At 38.3% G+C, this 22,187-nt stretch overlaps 1 protein-coding gene across 5 annotated transcripts in view; it reads right to left on the bottom strand.

Moving 5' to 3' along the window:
- Positions 1-22,187, bottom strand: part of TNS3 (tensin 3) — a 246,082-nt gene that overhangs the window by 162,583 nt on the left and 61,312 nt on the right. For 3 of the 5 annotated variants that reach the window (XM_032182218.1, XM_032182221.1, XM_032182219.1), the window contains 2 exons: positions 16,255-16,366; positions 1,676-1,713 (listed from right to left, as the gene is read on the bottom strand). In XM_032182218.1, coding sequence (XP_032038109.1) covers positions 1,676-1,713; positions 16,255-16,366 — 150 coding nt within the window. Of the gene's footprint in view, positions 1-1,675; positions 1,714-5,660; positions 5,680-16,254; positions 16,367-22,187 lie in introns of those variants that run through there. The other 2 variants (XM_032182220.1, XM_032182222.1) reach the window with 2 other exon arrangements.

Raw genomic sequence — 22,187 nt, 5'->3', positions numbered from 1 at the left:
GGAAACTAGATCTATGTAGCATATACACAAGTTAACCTGCAAGCTACCAATGCTACCAACAAACCAGGTTCTTCCCCACAGAAGCTTGTAGAATTCCAAACTGCAAGTCCTATTTGAGGAACCAAAGCTAATATGCAAGAAGATATCAATTATATCATCTGGTCTAATAAAACATACTTCTTTCTACAAAACTGTTTCCCTTCTACTTCTAGACCTCTAATTCTACTAATACATAAATTATAGTAATAATCATAACTATTACTAATCATTAATAAATGTACATTTAGATTGTAAATACCTTGCTTGCAAATTTAATTACAACCATTTGCATTTTACCATCTTATTTCATGACCAAAGGAAAAAAAAAAAAAATTCTACTTTTATTCAGCACACCATGTAACACAATGATTTTGAAACACATAAGTACCATTTTCACTTGAAATGGGAGACAGTCAACCAACTGACCCTTATGTTTACCAGAACTTCCCCAGAGGGCCTGACAAATCTCAAGCAGAATTCTTTCTTGAATTTATTCATATTTCCTGGAAACACCAAAATAAATCCTTACTCAAGGTCAAACATCAAGTCAACAGCACAGGAAGCAGGAATAGATCTGTGGTCTATAGAAGCTAAGTGCTCTAATTATAAAAAATGCTGTCTTCATGCAAAGCAAACACTGGTCAGTGGTTTTAGTTAAAAACAGAAAATGTTATCCCGATAAGATGGCTCTAGGAGATCAAAGTAAACCCCTCCAACATTTAGGCTGCAACGGTCTATGTAAATCAAAGATGTTCAAATCTAGGGATGGGGGATTTTTAAGTCATCTGACACCACGGAAGTACCTTTTCAGTCGTTTCTGTATGTTATGAATGAATCGTCTGATTTTCACCAGCTGAAGAACAGCCCTTTTGCTTTTCTATAGATTTCTGTTGTCTTGACACTCTGCATCTCAATCTTGATATTCAACATCTACATTCAAGTCAGTTTTAACTAAAACTCATTCTGAGCTTTGAAAACACAAATGGGCAATGACAGTTGCCTTGAACAAAAGGCCAGCAAAGCCCAGCATGAAACAGACAACACTAAGAAGCAATAGAAACTGAAAACAGCTTTGTTTTTTTTGTAGACTATTGGATAAACTAGGAGGCAGAACTGGGTATTTCCTTGTGTGAAAGGGATTCAGAGCTTTTTTTAAAAATTAAGAATCTAGTAATGAAACTGAACTTGGTAGATGTAATCTAAAGCAGGCACTGAAAATAAGTTAATAATATGTTTGTATTTTTCACAGTCCAACACCAAAAATTTGCCTTTAAATCTCTGTTGCTGTAAAATTTAGATGTATAGCCAATTCACTCACTCATTTTTTCTTCCCTGGTGTAACCATGTGGTTTGTATTTCACCCAACTAACTTGCTGTTTTCAACTTGAAACATGTCCTCCTATGAGAGGAATGAGAAGTTTAACCACTGTTGCAGATGTTTTGACTACACAAAAACCTGTTTTGTTTCTTATTAAAGTCAAGAAAAATACCCCAGTAAAAAGTTAGTCTTTTTTTGACAAAAAAGCATCTGATTTAATCATCATCATATCCTTAATTAGTTGACACAGCTTTTGTAGTCTAAACTTCAAATACATGTGGATCAACAGCAAGTATAGAGGAGAATAAATATGCTTACCTTCTCTTCACATTTCCTGTGGCAGGCATATTTGCAAACTAAAACAAAAGGAAAGAAAATATATGAGTAAGAGAGTGGGTGGATTCTCCTTTCAATTTTTTTAGATCAACCTTTTTACTAGAAACCCAGCCAACCTCAGGTTATAACAGCATATTTAAAATAAAACAACTAAAACAAAAGGCACAATACACTTCGGTTTTACTCTTTACTGTAAGGGTATCTACATCAACATTATCACATTTGTGCATTCTATTAGTTTATGATAATGTATGTCTGGTTAAACTTCATGGGCTGATGATCTTGTCTTCTCCCTTTACAGCTGCCCATACGCCAGAAGCATTACAATCTTAATACCACAGAGAGCAAGACCAAATTATTCCCAATGAAGCCTGTGAACCTTAGTCATATCAGCAATTCCAGAGACCAAAGAAAAGCAGGGTTACTCCCAACTCACAAGTGACCATGTCTGTTCAGAGCTTAATTTCTGGTTATGAAAAAAAGCTTGCACAGTGCTGTAAACATTATCTGCAAAAGGAACACTTGGTTTCTTTTAATTTTCTGCTGATATAACAGCAGGAAAGGATGACTTGTACCAGCAGATTAGGTTCAGAAAACAGCATTCATCTTAAAAAGCAACCAGATGAGTGAAGATACACGATGTAATACCATAATGCCCAGAATCTGACAGAGACTGGTTTCAAGAGATTTTCCATTCTATGCACTTCTTTCCTTACTCTGAAACCTGCTCCTTTTCATGCATTGTTCGTCGTTTGGGTTACTGAGCGCTAAACTGTATTTTAAATTCAGTGAAAATACAGTTATTCAATCTCCAAGATCAGTAAGCAGCAGAATACCACATAGGTTTAGCTGGAAGTTTAATTGGATCCAACCTTAGACCACTAAAGCTGAAAGCTATACTCATTTCTCATTGCTTCTACCAAGAGAAAGATACTCTACAGCCTGACTTAATGGTAAAGGCACGAGTACCAGCATGTGAGTCCAACAAATACACAGCCATAACCATTTCAGAATCAAGTGCATTGTCTACTGGATGAAAACCCCTCATGTTCCAGTCACTTCTCATGTCAAACTCTAAGGCTTATTGACCCATTTTCTTAAGCAATCTTGTACGTGCTATGTTCATTTAGTTTTTCAAAGCATGAATTAAGGAAGAGTAGTGTAGTTCTGGGTAAGTTGAGTCCATAGCACTTAGCAGGATCAAGATTCTTTAACACAAACATTTATTAGTGTTCATACAAATACATTTCTCTATTAGTATTAGTAATGATTGATAACCATATGCTACTTACAAATGCTACCAACCTTAAAGCAAATGGAGGATGGTTTTTAATCAACAAGGAAAAAAAGTCTTGCATGGCTGCACAGAGCATGCTAAATTCATTAAGCAACTTCACGCAGACATAGCATACTTAGGAGATTCTGTATTCTAAACCTGCAGGATTTACTTTGACATTGTAAAAGGCTAACAGATGTTCTAAAAATATGCATATGTACCATTTACTCTACAACCTACTTTAATATCTCATGTGAAACAGTGAAACGAACAAAGAGAGACAATTAATACTGTGCTTTGAAAGTCTTCCATTTTTAAAAGACAATCACAAAAGGTAAAGAATAAAACAGGAAATATGTCCAGAAGCCCTGACATTACAGATGAGTGTCTCTTGTTTTCTTTACTGATGCTTATGCCTTGACGTCTGGGAGATAAAATGAAATTAAAAAAATAAATAAATAGCAGCCTCCATGATTTTGCTACTGGCTTATGCAAAACCAAAACATGAATGTCAACAACAATAAACAATACACAAAGTTTTTATTAAAAATGCAGATAAAAAATGCAACCATTGAGTTTATCCAGTTTCTATGTACACCAAAAAGTCTGATAGTCTGTCTGCTCTTACACACCTAACAGTACTACTGTCTTTGGTGGGAAGAAACCACTGAAGTCAGACATGAGTTAACCTTGAACAGCAACTGCAAATCTCATAAGCAACAACAACAAAGTATGGCATAGGAGCTCCATGCATAAATAGAGGGAGAATACAAACAAAGCACTGCTATCTTTATGAGATTCAAAAGAAACAAAGTAAAGCCTCAAGAAGTAATCAGCTAATATAGATCAGATGGAACCTGAACGGAAGCTCAATCCAGCATTTCCATGGATTAGACTAGTTAAATCATTAACTTATCTCCCTCACTATCTAATAAAGCTAATGATGATAATAAATTGGATAAAAATAAACACTCCGAAATGAAATCAGTGATTGCCCAGATGCCGGGAGCAAAGTATGCCTTTGTGCTAAGAAGCAGAAAGGAGATTCTCTCCCTTCCATCTTGAGTGAATGTCAAAGTGTTCATTGCATACATAGTTCCTAACACTCATATCAGCTACATCCTGAGAACAGAAACTGATCCCCAAGCATTAACAGATCCACACACCAATTCCCTTTTCCTGATAGATCTGAGTTTTGCTAGTAAATCCCTGTCCAGAGCAACAAAACTAAACACTACTGAGCCCATTATGACAGACCTTTGGGGGAATTAAACAGATGCTCAAGTGTTCAAAGCATTTCACATCATCTACACATGTCCCAGTGAGGCACAGCAAGCTTTACCTTCACTACACAACAGGGACAACTGAATCACACCTACAGAACATTTACATGGGGTGAATGAATAGCCAACATTAGAATAGAATCTGTCTACCAGCACTTATCGCTGGACCATATCACAAAACCACGTCTTCCTAAGGAAGTTCAAAAAGCACTCAAGGAAACATTCCAAGTTTTCATTTGCTGGTAAAACACTCTTTCTACAGACATAAAGATCTAAATAAATACTTGTAAGTGTTTACACGCATACTTACATGTCTCTGTTTATACCTGTGTACACAAATACATAGATGCATATATACACATGTACACTCCAAAAACACACAAGTCTTGTTTTTAATAAAAACACGATCACTTGCTAAAACCAACTTAAAAAATAACAAGCAAAAAAAAATACAAAAAAAAAACTGTTAGCATAGAACACTGCTCTAGAATTAACAGCTGACTAGAAGTATTCTCTGGATCACTAACCAGCAGCTAATTACCAATCTTTAGGTAATTCCTACCAAGAACTTAATTGCTAGTGTGGTACAGTCATGAGATAAACCTAAAGAACGTTTCTAAGGGAGAAATAAAATTAATTTAGAGTACTGTTAATTTTTCCTTCTGCTTTCTGATGTCTCTCCTATTCCCACATCATCTCTTCCTAGGAAAAAAAAAATAGTTTCAAATGTTAGTGAGATAACAGAAAGCGAGGTAGCAAGAAAACACCAAAAACAGGGTAGAGGAAGCACGCAGGCACACAGAGAAAGAGTGAATGTATTGATGGCTATGCTCTGGCAGTCACAACTCTCCAAGGATCTAAGCACAGAAAACTTAGTGGGGAAAACTGCTGTTGCCAATTCAGGTACATCTTTTGCAGTGTAATTCCTATAGATTTATATGCTGTAGCTGTTAACAACAGTGATATTACCTTTGCAAAACCAAGCAAATTAAATACTCACCCACAGAGAAGAATCAATTCACTTGGTATTACTTAGAATTTATGTTGTCACAGTTAATGCTACTATTTTGCAGAACTATTCTCTCTGGATGGTAGCACTCCTGCAGCCCAGCATTATTTTTGATTCTGACCATGCGTTTATGGCACTTCCAAAGAGATGGACTGCCTCAGCTATAAGGCTTCCAGAGAGACTGAATCACTTTTCAGTATGCAAACTGTTTTTCCAGAGAAGTCTTAAACATTAGAGAAGCATTTTCATAACACTTACATGGCAAAAAAAAAGCAGTAATACGCCACAATCATGTAAGCCCATGCCGTTTCAATGCAAAAGATATCTAATGCAAAAGCACATAAAAAACTGAGCATACTCACAGCACATCAATTGTTAAGGAAAATATATCCAACTTACAGTTAAAAGATCTCAGCAAACAACTTCTACCAAATGCTGGCATTCTTCAGGCAAGTCTTACAAGGAAAATAGGATTTGGCTTTTTCCAGACTACAGCCCAAGTGTTTTTGAATTTAGAAGTGTATCTGAAACAAGCTGGAGGACTCAGCAAGGGTACTTCAGCAATGCTAGTTTGGTTCTTCAGCTCAACAGCTGAATGTCTGCTTCCCACACATCAGCTCTCACCAAATACGACTTTCCAAGTTTTTGTTTAAGGTTTCTGGCATTAGTTCCAAGAACAACTGTCCCTAGCCAGCTGGCAATGAAATGGCAGCCAAGCCATATTTAGGCTATTTACTACGCTTCAAAACATTTCCTAAACAATAGCGCTGAGAATCTTTTTAAACGAGAAAAAAAAAATCCTATGTATCAAAATGAAGATGTGTTAACTCCTGAAAGTTAACAATACCATTGCCAGGATAAAGATAAAAGGATAAAGGTAGTTAATCATATTTTTCAGACTTACGATCCAACATCTTCATGAGACTAAAGTTCTGTTTCTTACATTTATGCATTTAAGATGCTCTCTGTAAACCAGTAACAATATATTTACAAAATAATAGAATACTTCTGTACACTAACCACAGAATAATTTATTATATACCTAAACTGCTACAACATTGTAGGCTACAGTGGTATCACAAGGACAAATAGCTCAAAGTTTTCCTTGTGTGTGACAAGGGTTATACACGTTATCACATTTTAGCATTACTGAACTTATAATATTGGTACTATATAGACATACATTCTGTCACGTTCTACATGCAATGAATATTAGAGCATAAGTACTTTATGAGACTAACCTCACACTTAACCTCAGCTTTTATCATGTGGTTTTCCTTTTTTTTTTTTTTAATGAATTCTACGACACGACAATTCAGATATCCTCTTAGAGGCACAAACTTGCATATAAAGCAAGCACTTAATTATTAAACAGAGTTATGTCTCTTAACTGAACACCAAGAAAGAACACTTCCACCCCCAAAAAAAAGCTCTTGATATTAATTTTACCTTCTTAGTGGCAAGTAATAAATTAGGATACTGGATCACAGGCCCTGCTGCTTGAAGAAGGAATTCTTTCCCTCAGCATCTGCAGTTCACCTTTGCCAATATATGCACACGCTGTTACAGTTTGTTTGTTTGTTTTTTTTGACAGCAACTTAGGAGTCCTTGATGAGGAGTCCACAACAAATGGAATCTAATCTAATCCTATAAAAAGATTTGTATCATTAACATTTAGTTTTTATAGTTCCCAATGCCAGTCTTCTCTGCTAATACCACTGAAAGATCAGTGTCATAGCGCAGCAGGAGTGGTAAAGCCTACCCATATTAGTAAGTAGTCTAGCAATACCACTGCTGACTAATACCTCCCTCATGCAGGAAGTATTTTGCAGAAAAACCTAGGTCTGTCATTGGTTCTGAAGAAAATATGTTAATTGGGAAAAAAAAAAAAAAAAAAATTCAAGATGTTCTGAGAAATGCATAGCAAGGCTGCCAGGACAGGGTTTTCTCCAGGCAGAGCATAGTAAAGAAAAACATTTACAACTAACATGTCCCAAGTGGCAGAGAGAACTGTACAACTAGCTAGCTATTTATATTTTTATGAGGTTTTAATAACACTAGTCAGATTATTAGAAAAAAACTCTTGCACGATATTCTTCTGGTGTTCCTACCAGCTCTGCAGCAATTCACAATAAATATCTAAAATGAAAGCAGTATGAAAAATAAAGAAATCAACTGCATTAAAAAGATGACACACTGAAGAAGAAAGAGTCCTATAGCTGGAAATACTGGGCTTTAGCCACAAAATGAAACACTTATTTTTAAGAGTCACATGCCAAAGATGTTGCAAGACTAACCAGCCCCACTACAGCAGCAACATCTGCTGGTCCATTTCCTATGCCACAAATATCTTCCTGTTTTCCTCACTTGGTTGTTTTTTGTTATAGGGTTTTTTGTGTTTAAATATTCAGCCAACCATTGTCTCTTCATCTTAATATTCCTCCCAGCAGTTCATGCCAGGGACGGTAGACATTGGTTTTGAACATGAAGCCTAAAAGACCATTACAGGAAATAATGTGCAAAACCTCAGCATCTTTGACTTCAAGAAGCTATACAATGAAAATGTTGTGAATGAGCTCTCCTGCAGAGGAAATATTCCTTTTGCTTTTGCTGACAACAGCAGCTTTTATTAAGAGAAAAGTAGTTTGGCACTATTACTGCAATATTATGGCTGGTTTTTACCTTTACCCCCATCATCTTCCATCTTGCAGGAAAAAGTGTGATCATCACGTTTCCTGCTGATTTTGCTGGGGAATTTATATTGTTACAGTAACATATTTACAGTTAAATTGTCATTGTAGCTACCTCCTGAAATATTCTGGCTGCTGTGGTTTAAGTTGTTGTTTGCTTTTATTGTTTTCTGAGAGAGAGAGGGAGAAAGAGTTTTGTTTGTTTTCACTGGTGGTGACTTCGTTTGCTTAATTTCCATAGATTCTGTTACAATGGCAGAATGTTAGCACAGTGAAGATGTTTAGATATTTTTAAGAATTAAATACTCAAACAGCATTTTTTTATTTTTTTATTTTTTTATTATTATTATTATTATTATTTTTATCTTTTTAAGCTACAAATGGCTAATCAGGTAGGAAATGATTAAACCTTAATCCAGTCTAGAACTGAAGGGTTTTTTTAGACCTCCTCCAGACAACCCCATGTTGCAACACTTCATCCAAAAAATCCTTTTGACCAGATTATGGTTTACCGTTGCCAGCAACCAACATGAAACAAACGGGGGAAAAAAAAAAGAAATCTGGACTGTCTCCAGACAGTGCAAGTAATATTGCAAGGTCTGGGAAGCTTGCGTGCTTGCTCATTGTGGATCTTGAAAACATATCCTATGTAAGTTATGCTAAGAGCGAGGATCAGTTTAAAATGGATGACCTTCAGAACAAGAAAGCTAATGTTCTGTAGAACTTGTTCATTATGTGAATAAGACCTAATATGCCTGCATGTTTTTATTCACAGCTGTTCTTAAACTCTTAGAGCAAAAACAAGTCACAGAAACCTTCAAGAAGAGAAAGCCTTATAGGCTATGCAGAAGTTAGCACGGTACTTCAAGTCTTTATGTAGTTGTAGGCATCTATTTTGCAAGTGTTGTTTTTTTAATCATATTAATGACAACAAATGGGAACTCTGCATAACATCAGCTAACAATTCCCCTTTACGTATTTACAGGGTTCAAACCTTGAATGTGTCTAAGCGGAGTTATGTCTGTAGCCCAGCTTAGTTTCTTGAAGCTTACTTCATGTACCAGAACGAAATACTCAGCACTGTTTGCAACACATGTATTTGCCCATCTTTGCTTTATTTAAATCTTATCTATATTATTTTTGGCTATTTTTTCTCCTGTTTAGTGTGAAGTTTTAGCCAAATGCACCAAAACCTACTTTCAGTGTCCGTTCTACAAAGGGCATATTGTGCTTATCACACTGGAAATACACACTGTAGTGAAAGTAGCATTTCATTTCTGGCTGTTGGACTTCAGCAGATAATTCTAATTTCAGTACAAATTTACCGTTAGGAATTTTTGTCTTCAAGAGGGCTAAGTTTACAAAACCGTAGCCACACTAGACGACATAGCAGTCATCAATTTTCCAATAAAACTGTGGAGGGGAACATGTCCTTTTTTACTTCAAATTTTTTTTTTAATTTATTTAACTGTAATGAACAGAAGCTGTACCTCTTCCCCCAGAAGGAAAAAAAAAAAAAAAAAAAAAAAAAAAAAAAAAAAAAAAAACTTTGTGGTTTGAACCTTACCTTTAAAATAAATCTTACAACCACTGACCAAATTCTGGTGTGACTAACTCAGCTTTTATCACTGAGGTAAAGGAAGATGGGACTCATGTTTTCACTACAGGCTGTTTTCTCAAATGTGATCTAATACACGTGATGCAGTTTGCTTTCTGTGAACAAGAAACATTCCACTAGATGTTTTGCCTTAAAAAATAATATATATATATATATATAAGTGAGTAGGAAATCACCTTAGTAAGTTACCTTACTTAATTTTCTGCCAAAATCTCCCACACTTGTTCCCACACACACTTCCCACTGTGCTAGCAACAGGATGCCAATTTTGCAGCTTCTCTCATCTCCATAGATGGATGTGTTTCAGTAAGGATGCTTATGTACCACTTGTGTAGGAATTAAGTTCTACAAACATTCCTACTGGTACCCATCCAAAATATATTCTCCAAACCAGTACGTTCATGGCTAGGTTACATCAACAAAAAGATATTCAGTTCATCCAAACTAACATGAATTACTTTAAATTCAAAATCTAATGTATGGAATGCTTTGCATTGCATGCAAAGCCTCACTCCCAGCATGTAGACGTGTTAATGTAATCATTAACTGGACAGGAGGGGTGATTCATCAACAACAGTGTTTAAAATGTTTCATTTCATCATTTCATTTATCAACGGTCTTACAGCTAGAAAATAACTACTATGTAATCTAAAACCGTTCATATTTTCCAAATTTGTATCGAAGTTTTTAATTAGCCAGGAAAAATCTTTCTAGAGACTGAAAAGATTCAGGTTATCTAAAACCCTCTCGTCTTTTCTATGACAAATTGTCATTTGGTTACAATACAACAAACCTAGGATGAATTATAATACAAAGAAAGCAGAGGAAAATTAAAAAGAAATAAAAATATATACATTTTTACATCTATCAAACATAATAGTAATACAATCAGAGAAAATAGAAATTCACAAGGAAAATACACAGAAATTATGTAATTATGACAGCTTATTTACAACTAAAGTAAAATGCTGAATATTTGCAATCGAGGGTAAGTAGTTAAAAAACATCAATTTGCTCTTTGGTCAAATATGTAAATGTGCGTAACTAGGATGTTTATTTGCTCCACCCTGATCTAAATTAAAATGTAATGTAGGGAAGATGAACACATCAAACCAGCTCAAAAGCCTTCAAGTTTGAGGTAGTGCTGAAAAGGCATAAGCAGTCACAGTTTACTCCACAATGTGCATGTGCTGTAGACATCAACTGCCGATTTCCATTTCTTACTAATGAATAGCTGCATCAAACAGACAGCCCAGCTTACAACCATGTTTAAAACAGCAGCTCACCCCCTTTTTCAAATCTTCCTTTCCTTCTTGCTACTGTTTTGTAGAACATGTTAAAAATCAAATCAGTAAAATTAGGCATGCTTTCCTGAGGGGGACTAAAGTATACAACAACGGAGTGACACCAGCATTCAAGCATGCATTCCAGTCAATCATTTATTTTTCATAGGAAATTTTTAGGCATTGCATTCATAAGTGGTCACTACCGAAGGACACATTTTGCAAGACTGGGCCAAACACCTACCCGAACAATGGCTGCCAATGAATAGTTTAAAGTTATCTGACCAGTTGTTACAACACCCAGTTACGGCTCTCTTCTTGCAACAAGTATAGATGACTCATTGCTACATAAAAAGTAACTACTATATAGTGACCAATACAGACCTTTCCCTTCCTTCATTTCTCATGACATAACTTTCTCTTAGCTGATAAGATACTACAGCCTGCAAGCAACCTGCATTCAGTACAGACAATAACTCTTTTCTCAGGACAAATGACTAAAATGCAAGACTTTCTCAGTAATACACCACAGAACTTCATTTGTTCTTAACTACATGTTTTTCTTCTCCCTTCCTTCCTCCTCCTGACAACTTGCTCACTTCTATACAGCAACAACAGGTAAAATTTAACAAAAAAAAAAAGCGCTAAGATTTGGCTCTGAAACAGTTGGTTTATGTTTCTTCATATTAATGGAGTTTCACTGTACTAGGTTTCATTTCAAGCACTCCAGGGCTGCTGAAGGGACAGACAACTTTTAGTTCTATCTTTTCTGAAGCTCTGCTACATAAAGTCCATGCTGTAAATTAAAATACAAATGGATTTTTATTAATTTCAAACTACCTGTAGTCATCAATTCACCCTGTGCAACTCCCATGCTTGCTCACGTCCCACAGTTAACTATCAGACACGGTTTAGTGGGTGGTATCAGTGGGAGGGGGATGGTTGGACCAGATGATCTTGGAGGGCTTTTCCAACCTTAATGATTCTATGAAAAGGTACCAAATAAGGATGGTAGATCTGCCACATGCTTGCATCAAAAAAAAGGGGGGGTGGCATACACAATTTTATTGAGGGGCTCCTGACAACTGCACTCAGAAACCTGTAGAAAATTACTGCAGCCAGCCTCAGACATGGATGTGCCACAGTCATCGATGTACCCATCTGGGGAATATATTCTGGAGAGGTCCCAATAAGACGTGTTTATAAAATTAGTTCCATTGCCCCCTTCCTCCCCCCCTCTCCCAATAAAAAAAAAAAAAAACAAAAAAACAAAAAAAAAACCCTCTTGTCAATAGCTTGGATACATGAGAATTTTGTTTTCCTCCTGATATTTCAAGCCATTTATTGCAACAAGTCAATGAAGTGCTAAACTACATTGGCACGTACTGTTAGCTTCTTTATTTGAACAAAGCTATTAAACACTAGGTTAATACAAAAACTTGCTCATGCTTATCAACCTGCGATCTGTTTACAAGACAAATGGTAAGCCTCTTAACTGAATCATGAAATGGCTGAGGTTGGAAGGGACCTCTGGAGGTCACCTGGTCCAACCCCCACCCCGCTCAAGCAGGGCCATATCCAGATGGCTTTTGAATATACCCAGGGAGGTAAGCTTCAAAACCTCTCTAAGCAACCTGTGCCAGTGCTCAGTCACCTTCATAGTTAAACACACACACACAAAAAAAAAATAAATAAATTAAAGGGAACATTCTGGTGTCCATTGCCTGTTGTCCTGTCACTGGGCACCAATGAAAAGAGGCTGACCCTTGCATCCTCCCTTCAGGGATTTACATGCATTTATGAAATCCTCTCTGAGCCTCCTCCTCTAGGCTAAACAGCCTCAGCTCTCTCAGCCTCTTCTCAGAAAAGAGGTGCTGCTGAAGCCCATCACCTCTGTGGCCCTACACCAGACTCTTCCCAGTATGTGGCTCTCTTGTACTGGAGAGCTGAGCACTGCAAAGAGTACAACAGGTGTACCCTCACCAGTGAGGAGCAGAGGGGAAGGATCACCTCCCTCAACCTGATGACAATACTTCACATAACGCAGCCCGGGATACTGTTAACCTTCTTTGCGAACAGCAAGGGCACATTGCTGACTCATGTACAATTCGATGTCCACCAGGACACCCAGAGGTTTTTTCTGGTAAGCTGCCTTCCGGATGCGTGGCCACCAGCACATGCTGGTCCATGGGGTTGTTCCTCCCCATGCAGGACTTTCCACTTCCCCTTGTTGAACCTCATGAGGTTTCTGTCAGCCCCTTTCTCCAGCCTCTCAAGGTCCCTCCGGATGGCAGAATGACCCACTGGTGAATCAGACACTCCTCACAGTTTTGTGTCATATGCAAACTGGCAGAAGGCACGCTCAGCCCCATCATCCAGATTATTAGTAAGATGTTGAACAGGATGTTGTGGTTTAACCCGGCTGGCAAATAAGCACCACAGAGCCATTTGCTCACCCTCCCCTCTCAGTGGGTTGGGGGTAAGAATTGGGGGCAAAAAAAAGCAAAAGCTTGTGGTTTGAGATAAAGACAGTTTAATAGGAAAAGGAAGAGAAATAATAACGATGATAGTAGTAATAATAATATGTACAAAACAGGGGAGGTACAATGCAATTGCTCACCATCCACTGACTGATGCTCTTCTACAAGCAGTGGTCTGACCCCACCCCAGCCATCTACCTCATATTAATTAACATCAGCCCATTATCAACATTATTCTCATCCTAAATGAGAAACACAGCAGCATACTAGCTACTAGGAGGAAAATTAACTCAATCCTAGCCAAAACCAGGACACAGGACTCAACCTAGTACTGGCCCTGAGGGCTCTCCACTCATTAGTGGCCCACAGCTAGACTTTGCACTACTGACCACTACCTTCCAGGCTCAGCCATTCAGTCAGGTTTTGATCCACCTCACTGTCTGGCCATCCAGACCATATTTCAACAGTCCTTCTATGCTAAACATCTATGAGGATAAAGTGAGGAAAAGCATCAATGGCCTTACCGAAGTCCAAGTAGACAATACCCACTGCTCTCTCCTCAGTTGCCCAGACTGTAGAAGTTTGTTGCATTGATCAAGCATGACTTCCCCTTTGTTGAATTCATGCTGACTATTCCTGATAATTTTCTTGTCTTTCATGTGCCTGGAAATGGTTTCCAGGATTAGCTGTTCTATTATCTTCCCAGGGCTCAAGGTGAGGCTGACCAGTCTGTATTTCCCTGAGTCCACCTTCCTGCCCTTACTGAAGACAGGAGTGACATTCACTTTCCTCCAGTCCAGTTTGAGTAAGTATTTCCTGAACTGATCTTCTTCCACCAAGGGAAACTTTCTTGCTCCAGCTTTTTCCCCTCATCTCTAGGACCTGAGATTTCTGAAGGCTCATCTTGCTAGTAAAGACTGAGGCAGAAGGCATTCCATCATCCTTTTCCATGCCTTGGGTAACCTGGTCCCCGTTTCATTCAGCAATGAGCCCACATCTACCTTAGTCTTCCTTTTGTCACCTATGTAACTCCAGAAGACCTTCTTCATCTTTAACATCCTTGACCAGATTCAATTCCATTTGTGTTTTAGCTTTCCTAACTGCATCCCTGGATGCTCAGACAAAATTCCTGTATTCCTCCTTGGAAAGGAGGAATGTTTGCTTCAAAACCTCTGCGTGTTTCCTTTTTGTGCTTGAGTTTGGCCAGGAATAATTTCTTCATCTACATAGACATTTGTGCCTTACTTCCCCCATTTCTTGGGATGGACTGCTCTTGGGCCCCTCTTCCCTCCAGAGCCTTATCCCATGGGACTCTTCCCAGCAAATCCCTGAAGAGGCCAAAGTATACTCTCTTGAAGTCCAGAGTTGTGAGCTTGCTTTTCATCTTCGTCCCTGCCCTCAGTATCCTGAACTCCACCAATTCATTGTCACTGTAACCAAGGCTGCCTTTGACCTTCATATTCCCAATAAGGTTCTCCTTTGTTGGTAAGAATGAGGTCCAGAAGAGCAGAACAGTAGGTAAGGACACTGACATGGCTTTTCTGAATTTGAGTCTTCCAGCTCTGGGCTATAAGGACTCAAATTTACAGCAACCTGGCAAACGTTTTTTTATTCCTACCCCAAAGGTCCTTCCCTTCAAAAGTATAGTTCTTTCCTGGTACACTGTTTCTAACAATAAACCTGATTAAGAGGGTCTTAATACAATTCCTCTACCAAGCAGGCTTCTTTCTAACAATACTAACAATTTCTGCTAAGATGAAAACAACTAAATCCTAAGAACTTTGGGACCAACCTCCAGAAGGAGGGAAGACATATTAAAGAAGTGCATACTCTGGAGTGGCAACTGCCACTTCTCTGACAAACGTAGTGCTGAACAAGTGAGGTATTTTACATTTAATTGTTCATCTGCAAAATCTGTACCTTAGTTCAGCATTGCATGTAGAAGGAAAAGCCCACATTCCTTCCACATTCAGGTCTCCCATCTCCTTCTCTATACTTCAGAGGAGTCCATTTAGGATTGGGAGATGGTGCTAATACTACTAAGCAAAAAGAGTAACTGCACTTCAGATGAATAGACAAAAGCATCCTCTTACTAGGAGGTAAACCATGCATGCAGAAAGCAGAGAAACTGTTTAACATGTAACAACAACAGTTGAACTGACTAAATCAGTACAGGGAATTAAGACCCCCTTAACCCTCAACAGCTTACAGGAAGGACCTACTGAGCTTTCCCATTATTTACTTCTGCCTAAGGTCTTTCCCACAGGTATCCCATGGAGAAGAGGCAAGTATGTTCAATTCTACAAAAGAAGGTAGAAGAGTGAGGAAAAACAGCAGTTAGGAGTGGGCAACAACACCAGAGACAGCTGTGTCTCTAGTTTCTCAATCAGGATAAGGATCTCTTCATTGTTACTCTGAGTGATTAGACTGAAGGACTAAGGATTACGCAGAGCATAATGGAACTAGAAAAATTAAGAAAAAAAAAAAAAAAACAGATGGCTGCTCTTGTGAATTTTAGCAAATTAATGCAGAGAAAAACCTTCATGCCTCAGTGACTCTGGGTCACTTTCTCTTTCTCTGTTGGAGGCTGAATTCCAGAGGCATCTGTCACACACTGTGCACACATCACTCACTCACACGCTCTTAAGTGCCTGCACAGGCATTGGCTTATTCTGGAACCTGCCTGCCTAGCACAGTAATAAAAGCACATAATTATACACACCCAGCTACATACTACAGCTCCCTCCTCCCAAAAAACAGGGCACAGTATTGTACAAAGGAAGGAAGGAAGTCAAGGTAACGATTATATTTAGTCCAGGGGGTATTCCAGAATCATGGATCCTTATAAACTTTAACATTGATATAAAACTAATTTATTTTATACAACAAGAAACTAAACAGATAACATCATGTGTTACTCACCCCTGCACGAAATGCCTCGGCTATCAATTACTTGTTTGCAGATTCCACAAATTTTGAATTTCTTAAAGGACTTTTTTTTGAAGGTATGAGACCTTGATGCTGTTTCTTGAGGCTGAAAGCAAGGGGAATATAATGTCAGACTTCCCTCAATTTTTCAGTAAATGTAAAGTAGCAGTAGCATATCACTAGTAGTATAAAAGTAGTATCAAAGTGTGTTTTCCACTTCCTCTCTTTCACAAGCTTTCAGTTCTCAAGTGTGAGAAGCAACAGCATGCGAGAAACCTATCACATACCAGTGCAAAGACACTGCAACACATTTTATGTCTTAACTCTCTATGACAATCTTCTACAAAGAAATGCAGAATAATCTCCATGAACAGCCTTCATGTATATAAGACCTTGGCTCAGAAAAGTTGTATTGTTTCAGTTTAAATTGGTTAATAATAAGTGATGCACAATGCACATGGTGCAGTGGTTATCATGGTAACCAATGAAACTTACATTGGTGCAGAAGTGTTTGCACTTCTCGTTCAATAAATAAAACAAGAAGCACCTATGCAAGCTTGATTTCAGCACAGATTATTAACTTTAAAATTAATTTTGCTTCTTTCCTGCATAAGAAAAGTACACTAGCTTAAAATTACATCATTTACACAGTGTGTCGGAGTAACTGAAATATATTAAAACATAATAATGAAATCTCTAACTGGAAAGAGAACAGCAAAAGTTAATACCATATATGCTACCAGTGTCATATAGCTTCTACTATCTATGAAACATTTAGGTAACACATTAGAGGAGGCTACCAAAGTCTGAAACTGAGTCAGTGCCTCCTCTGGAAGGATGTAACAAACTTTAGTTTCATTGGCAGTCTTCTAGAAAACAACATTAAATTTGGAACTGAAGCATAATTAACCTTCCTGTTTCTTTTCTTGCATTAGGAAGAATCCCAGTAAATCAAAGGCATTATGTAGAGAAAGGCAGTACTTCATGGAATGGACATACCCACGGAGGAAAGTAACAGTAGTAATATAGTAACTATAGGACAAAACAAGTCCCACATTTAGAAATACCAGTGACATTTTCAAAAATAGAAATACATTTCCCCGTACTATGAAAATCCCCAAGTGATTCTTTGTTTCTAATTTTCACTTCACATTTCATGGAATCATAAAGTATCTCAAATTGAAAGGGACCCAGAAGGATCATCAAGTCCAACTCCTGACTCCGCAGAAGACCACCCAAAAAGAAAGAAAAACACCACGTCTGAAAGCATTCTCCAATTGTTTCTTGAATACCAGCAGGCTTGGTTCCATGACCACTTTCCTGGGGAGCCTATTCCAGTGCCTGACCACCCTCTTGGTGAAGAGCCTTTTCCTAACATCCAGCCTGAACAGCTGTCCCATTACAGCTTCATGCTGTTCCCTCAGATCCTGTCACTAGTCACCTAAGAGAAGAGACCAGCACCTCCCTCTCTGATCACTCTTGTGAGGAAACAGTCGGCGGTGATGAGATCTCCCCTCAGTCTTCTCTTCTTTAAGCTGAAGAGCCCAAGTGACCTCAGCCACTCCTCATACGTCTTCCCTTCTAGACCCATCACCATCTTTGTAACCCTCCTTTGGACACTAATCGTTTTATATCCTTCTTATATCGTGCAGCCCAAAACTGCCCACAGTACTTGAGGTAAGGCCAGAACAGTGCCTAACAGATATAGGACAATCATTTCCCTCGACAGGCTATCTATGCTGTGTGAGATGCATCCTGAGATACAGCTGGCCCTTTTCACACCTAGAACACACTGCTGGCTCATATTCAACTTGCCATCAACTAGCACCTCCAAGTCACTTTCCGCAGTGCTACTCTCCAAACTCTCACCTCCACCTCAACACATATTTTCAGGATTACCCAGTCCCAGGTGCAGAATCCAGCACTTGGGTTTGCGAAGTTTCATGCAGTCAGTGAATGCCCAGACCTCTCATTTGTTAAGATCTCTCTAAAATGCCTCTCCATCCTCAGGGGAGTCAGCTCCTCCTAATTTAGCATCATCTTCAAACTTAACTGCAGTCCTGCATCCAGATCATTTACAAAAAACATTGAAGAGAACTGGCCCTAAAACTGAAACCTGGGGGACCCCACTAGTGACTGGCAACCAGCCTGATGTAACCTCATTTGCTATAACCCTTTGCACATTGCTATTCTTAACTTCAGCACTACAAATGGGCTTGCATTCAACACTTCAGCTGTACTAAGCTTTACTGTCCAGAAGCAGAAAGGGGTCTCCCTGCACACAGGCAGGCCAGACCCCCACAATGCAGTTTCCATTCACACATCTGAAGTTTTTAGGAAAGATTCAGTGTGGTGCAATGAGTTACATGGGATTTCTTTGTGGCTTTAACTAACATGGCCCTAGGCAAAAGGTTTAGTTGTCTCTAATAACACCTACAACACAGCTGCTGGGCAGACATAGGAAAGGCCACAAAAACGATGCACCACAGGACCCAGGCACTTCTGCATGCTGCCTCCACAGGGGCCTACCCCAAACTTTATAGGAGCCCTTAGAAGCAGCAGTAAGCCTGGAGTAGGCCTGGGTGCTCAGAGGCACACGTGCTCCAGAGCAGATTTTGGCTCTGTCTCAAGCCACGTTCACCAGTAGGTACAAACAGTGAGTCTAATGTTAACAATAGCTTCAGGAAATGTTGGTCCTAGCCACAGCGTAAAGCCAAGATAACTAATCACAGAATCACAGAATTTCTAGGTTGGAAGAGACCTCAAGATCATCGAGTCCAACCTCTGACCTAACGCTAACAGTCCCCGTCAGAAACACCAGGGTAGAAATTACTTAGACTGAGAGAATAAACTCAGGCTGGACTCCCGGGAAAATCTTTCTACCACTTAATTAGCAGAACTTACTGAGGGAAATAGCAGAAGAGTCCTTGTCCTCAGAGGCATTAGATGAAACATTTGAGAAATAAATTTGAATTGTAATTGCAATGCATCATTAGATACACATATTTCAATCACTAACCACAGAAGCTAGAGTCACAAATTCCCTTATATCCCCTATTTATAATCCTGCTGACATTTGCAATATGCTATGTCATATTGAATTGAAAGCTGTTGTCATAATTATAATTGATATTAAACCATAAATAAAAACAACAGCTGAACTCCAGCATTTTGTAGAAACATATCTAATGGCAAACAAAATTTATTATTTTCAAAAAATTTGCCTTGTTTTTTTTTTTTTAATTTGAAAATATGGAGTGTTTCTGAAAAGACTAAGATGTCTAGGAGGAAAAGTGTCACTACTGTCATTACAGACAAGTCATGCACCCTAGCAGGTTCAAGCACTATGCCCAAAGATCTAAGAGGCCCTCATATCCACAGCCTCTTCTGCACCATGAATTAGCAACACCATGATCTCCACCAATATTCAGAGTTGCTACAGCTTCTCTGCTTTATAAATATGGATACACAAATAAAAGAATTCTCATTTTAGATTTTATCCACCCTTCTTGCTTCCAGAGTTCTACTTCTGGGTAACATTTACACAACAAGTCTGCAGCTCCCTCTGAAAGGCACAGTTCTGCACAGTTTGCAGTTACGAAGAAATTTATGGATAAGCTTGCCAGAAAGTTTATTCTACATCTAGACCTCCTCCCCTTATTTCCTACCTCCCAAACACGTCTTTGCAAGCTTTGACACTTGCACTGTTCCAAAGCAAGACAACTGTCCCAAGAATACATTAAATACCAGTTTCTGAGCAGTGAACGTGGGTCTTGACATTAATTGATCTGTTAGGCAACCTGACTGCTGCATTTATAATGTAAATAATTTGTTTTCCTCTTCGATGTTTTGGAAACACAGCTTTTGCATCTGAATTAGAAAATGTGGATTATTTGTTCATGACTGTTTATTCCACTGTCGGATCTCCAAGGAGTTCAATTAAATAGCTCATTTATGAGATTCAGCACTCAAAGCTGTTTACACTAGAACTCTACATAAAGTGCTATGAAACCTAAAAGAGCCGAGGCCATGGTTTCTATGTCATCACCTGGTACAGCTTCTTCAGTTCTCCACTAAGGAAAATACCAAAGAGAAAAAATAAAATAACCACACCAGAAAACAACCACGGGAGGGAAGTGAACAAGTAATACTCCTTTTTTCACAAGATGCAAGGCTGGAATCTAAATTGCATGTGACTGTTAGGGGGAAAAACTGGAACAATACAGTGCAGAACCACAGGTTACAAACTCTGAATTTTTGCCTGAGGAAGAGACTAACTGCGGCTGGTCTCAATTGTTAACATTATGAGATGTCTCTGAAAAGGAAAAACTCTTCTGCTTACCACACAAGGAAATCAAATATTTTTGGCCATGCTCTGCTCTCTATGGTATACAGAAATCCAGTGAAGTTGAAAGTTTATCCTATACTTACATCAGTGTAACAGAGCAGACTGTGTAAAGATTTACATTGGCATCCTCAGCTCTGATGAATTTCAAATGCTCAACACTGAGCATTTTCATTATGTAGCAACACATGGATCATCATCAGGTTAAAAAAAAAAAAACTCACAGCAAGTCTCTCAGAGCTATGCAAGACTCTTGAGGCATTCTACATTTTAAGAAAAAAAAAAAAAAAAAAAAAAAAAAAGTGGTTTAAACAAAAGACCCTCTCCAGATTTTGATTAAGCCACTACTGACTAAAGTAATCAACTGTTTTGTTGGTGAGTATTTTTGGTTGTATTTTGGTTTTTGTTTTCTCAAAAACAATACAGCAGTTCCTCACTGACAGGGATTTAACACTGGATTATTACATGGATGGAAGATGCATTCACAATCTTATTCCCAAACATTGCACTAACAATTAATTACTGAATGAAGAACAGAACCAACCAACACTTCTTTAACTCCAAGCATGTAGACTCCAATGGTGATAATGGTTGATTCCTCGTGAATGCAGTCACAAGACCTAGACCTTTAAAGCATGAAATAGATATTGTAAAATTAAACCTGCTCAAACCATCTTCAAGAAAAGGATATATATACTAATATACTCTCTATATATAAAGTACATATATATATATATATATATACACACTCTTGCTCAATACAAAAAACAAACAAACAAACAACTACAACTTCTAGAAGAGTAGTTCCCTCCAAAGTTACTTAGGCGGTGACTAAACTATGAGGAAATATAATTTCACTTTAAATTGCCATTAAAAATAATCAGAGTTTTTAAGTTAGTCCACATAGAGAAATGTTAGTCCACATAGAGAAAAAAAAAGTCAAAATCTGTTTGTACATTATTTCACTACCTACCTCCAAAACTTCCAACAATTCATGCCACATATTCTATCTTAGAGAAAATTACAAACAAAGCACCATAAGCTTTCTCTACGTCCAACTCTACTGTTGAATTTTACATGGCCTATTAGAGCCCTCTTAGCACAGCATGCAATTATATAAAGCAAAGATTCATATTTTCATTCACTTCCTGCCCATGGTCAAGCTAATACAATTTCCTTTTCTGCGTCCTCTCTCTAAATAACTTACCAACCAGTACTACAATTTCCTGGGATTCTCTTTGTGCACTATTTTACTCTCCATAGTAGCTTTAAAACCATGGGCTAGTAAAATGATTATTCCTATTATTTTAAATACACAGGGGCAGGGGGAGGTTGGTAGCAGTGTATTAGAGAAAAGGGTATTTTAAGTTGTTATTCCTCTGCAACTGTGACAGACACGGGTCCATTGTTGCAGCAAACTTCCAGGTCGGGGCAACCTTAAAAAAGCAGCAATTAAAGCTCCAGAAGCACAAACTCCCTTTCAAGGGCTCTCCTTCCCTACCACCTTTCAGGGGCTCGGCAACCAAAAGGAAACTTCAATTAAGGGATGACTGAAAGAGGTCTTTATGGAAAGGCTCAGCCC

Source organism: Aythya fuligula, chromosome 2 (genome assembly GCF_009819795.1).
Source record: "Aythya fuligula isolate bAytFul2 chromosome 2, bAytFul2.pri, whole genome shotgun sequence".
In the NCBI taxonomy this organism is placed as follows: Eukaryota; Metazoa; Chordata; class Aves; order Anseriformes; family Anatidae; genus Aythya; species Aythya fuligula.
The sequence above is the reverse complement of the archived record's forward strand: the minus strand, read 5'-3'. Positions and strand labels throughout refer to the sequence as shown.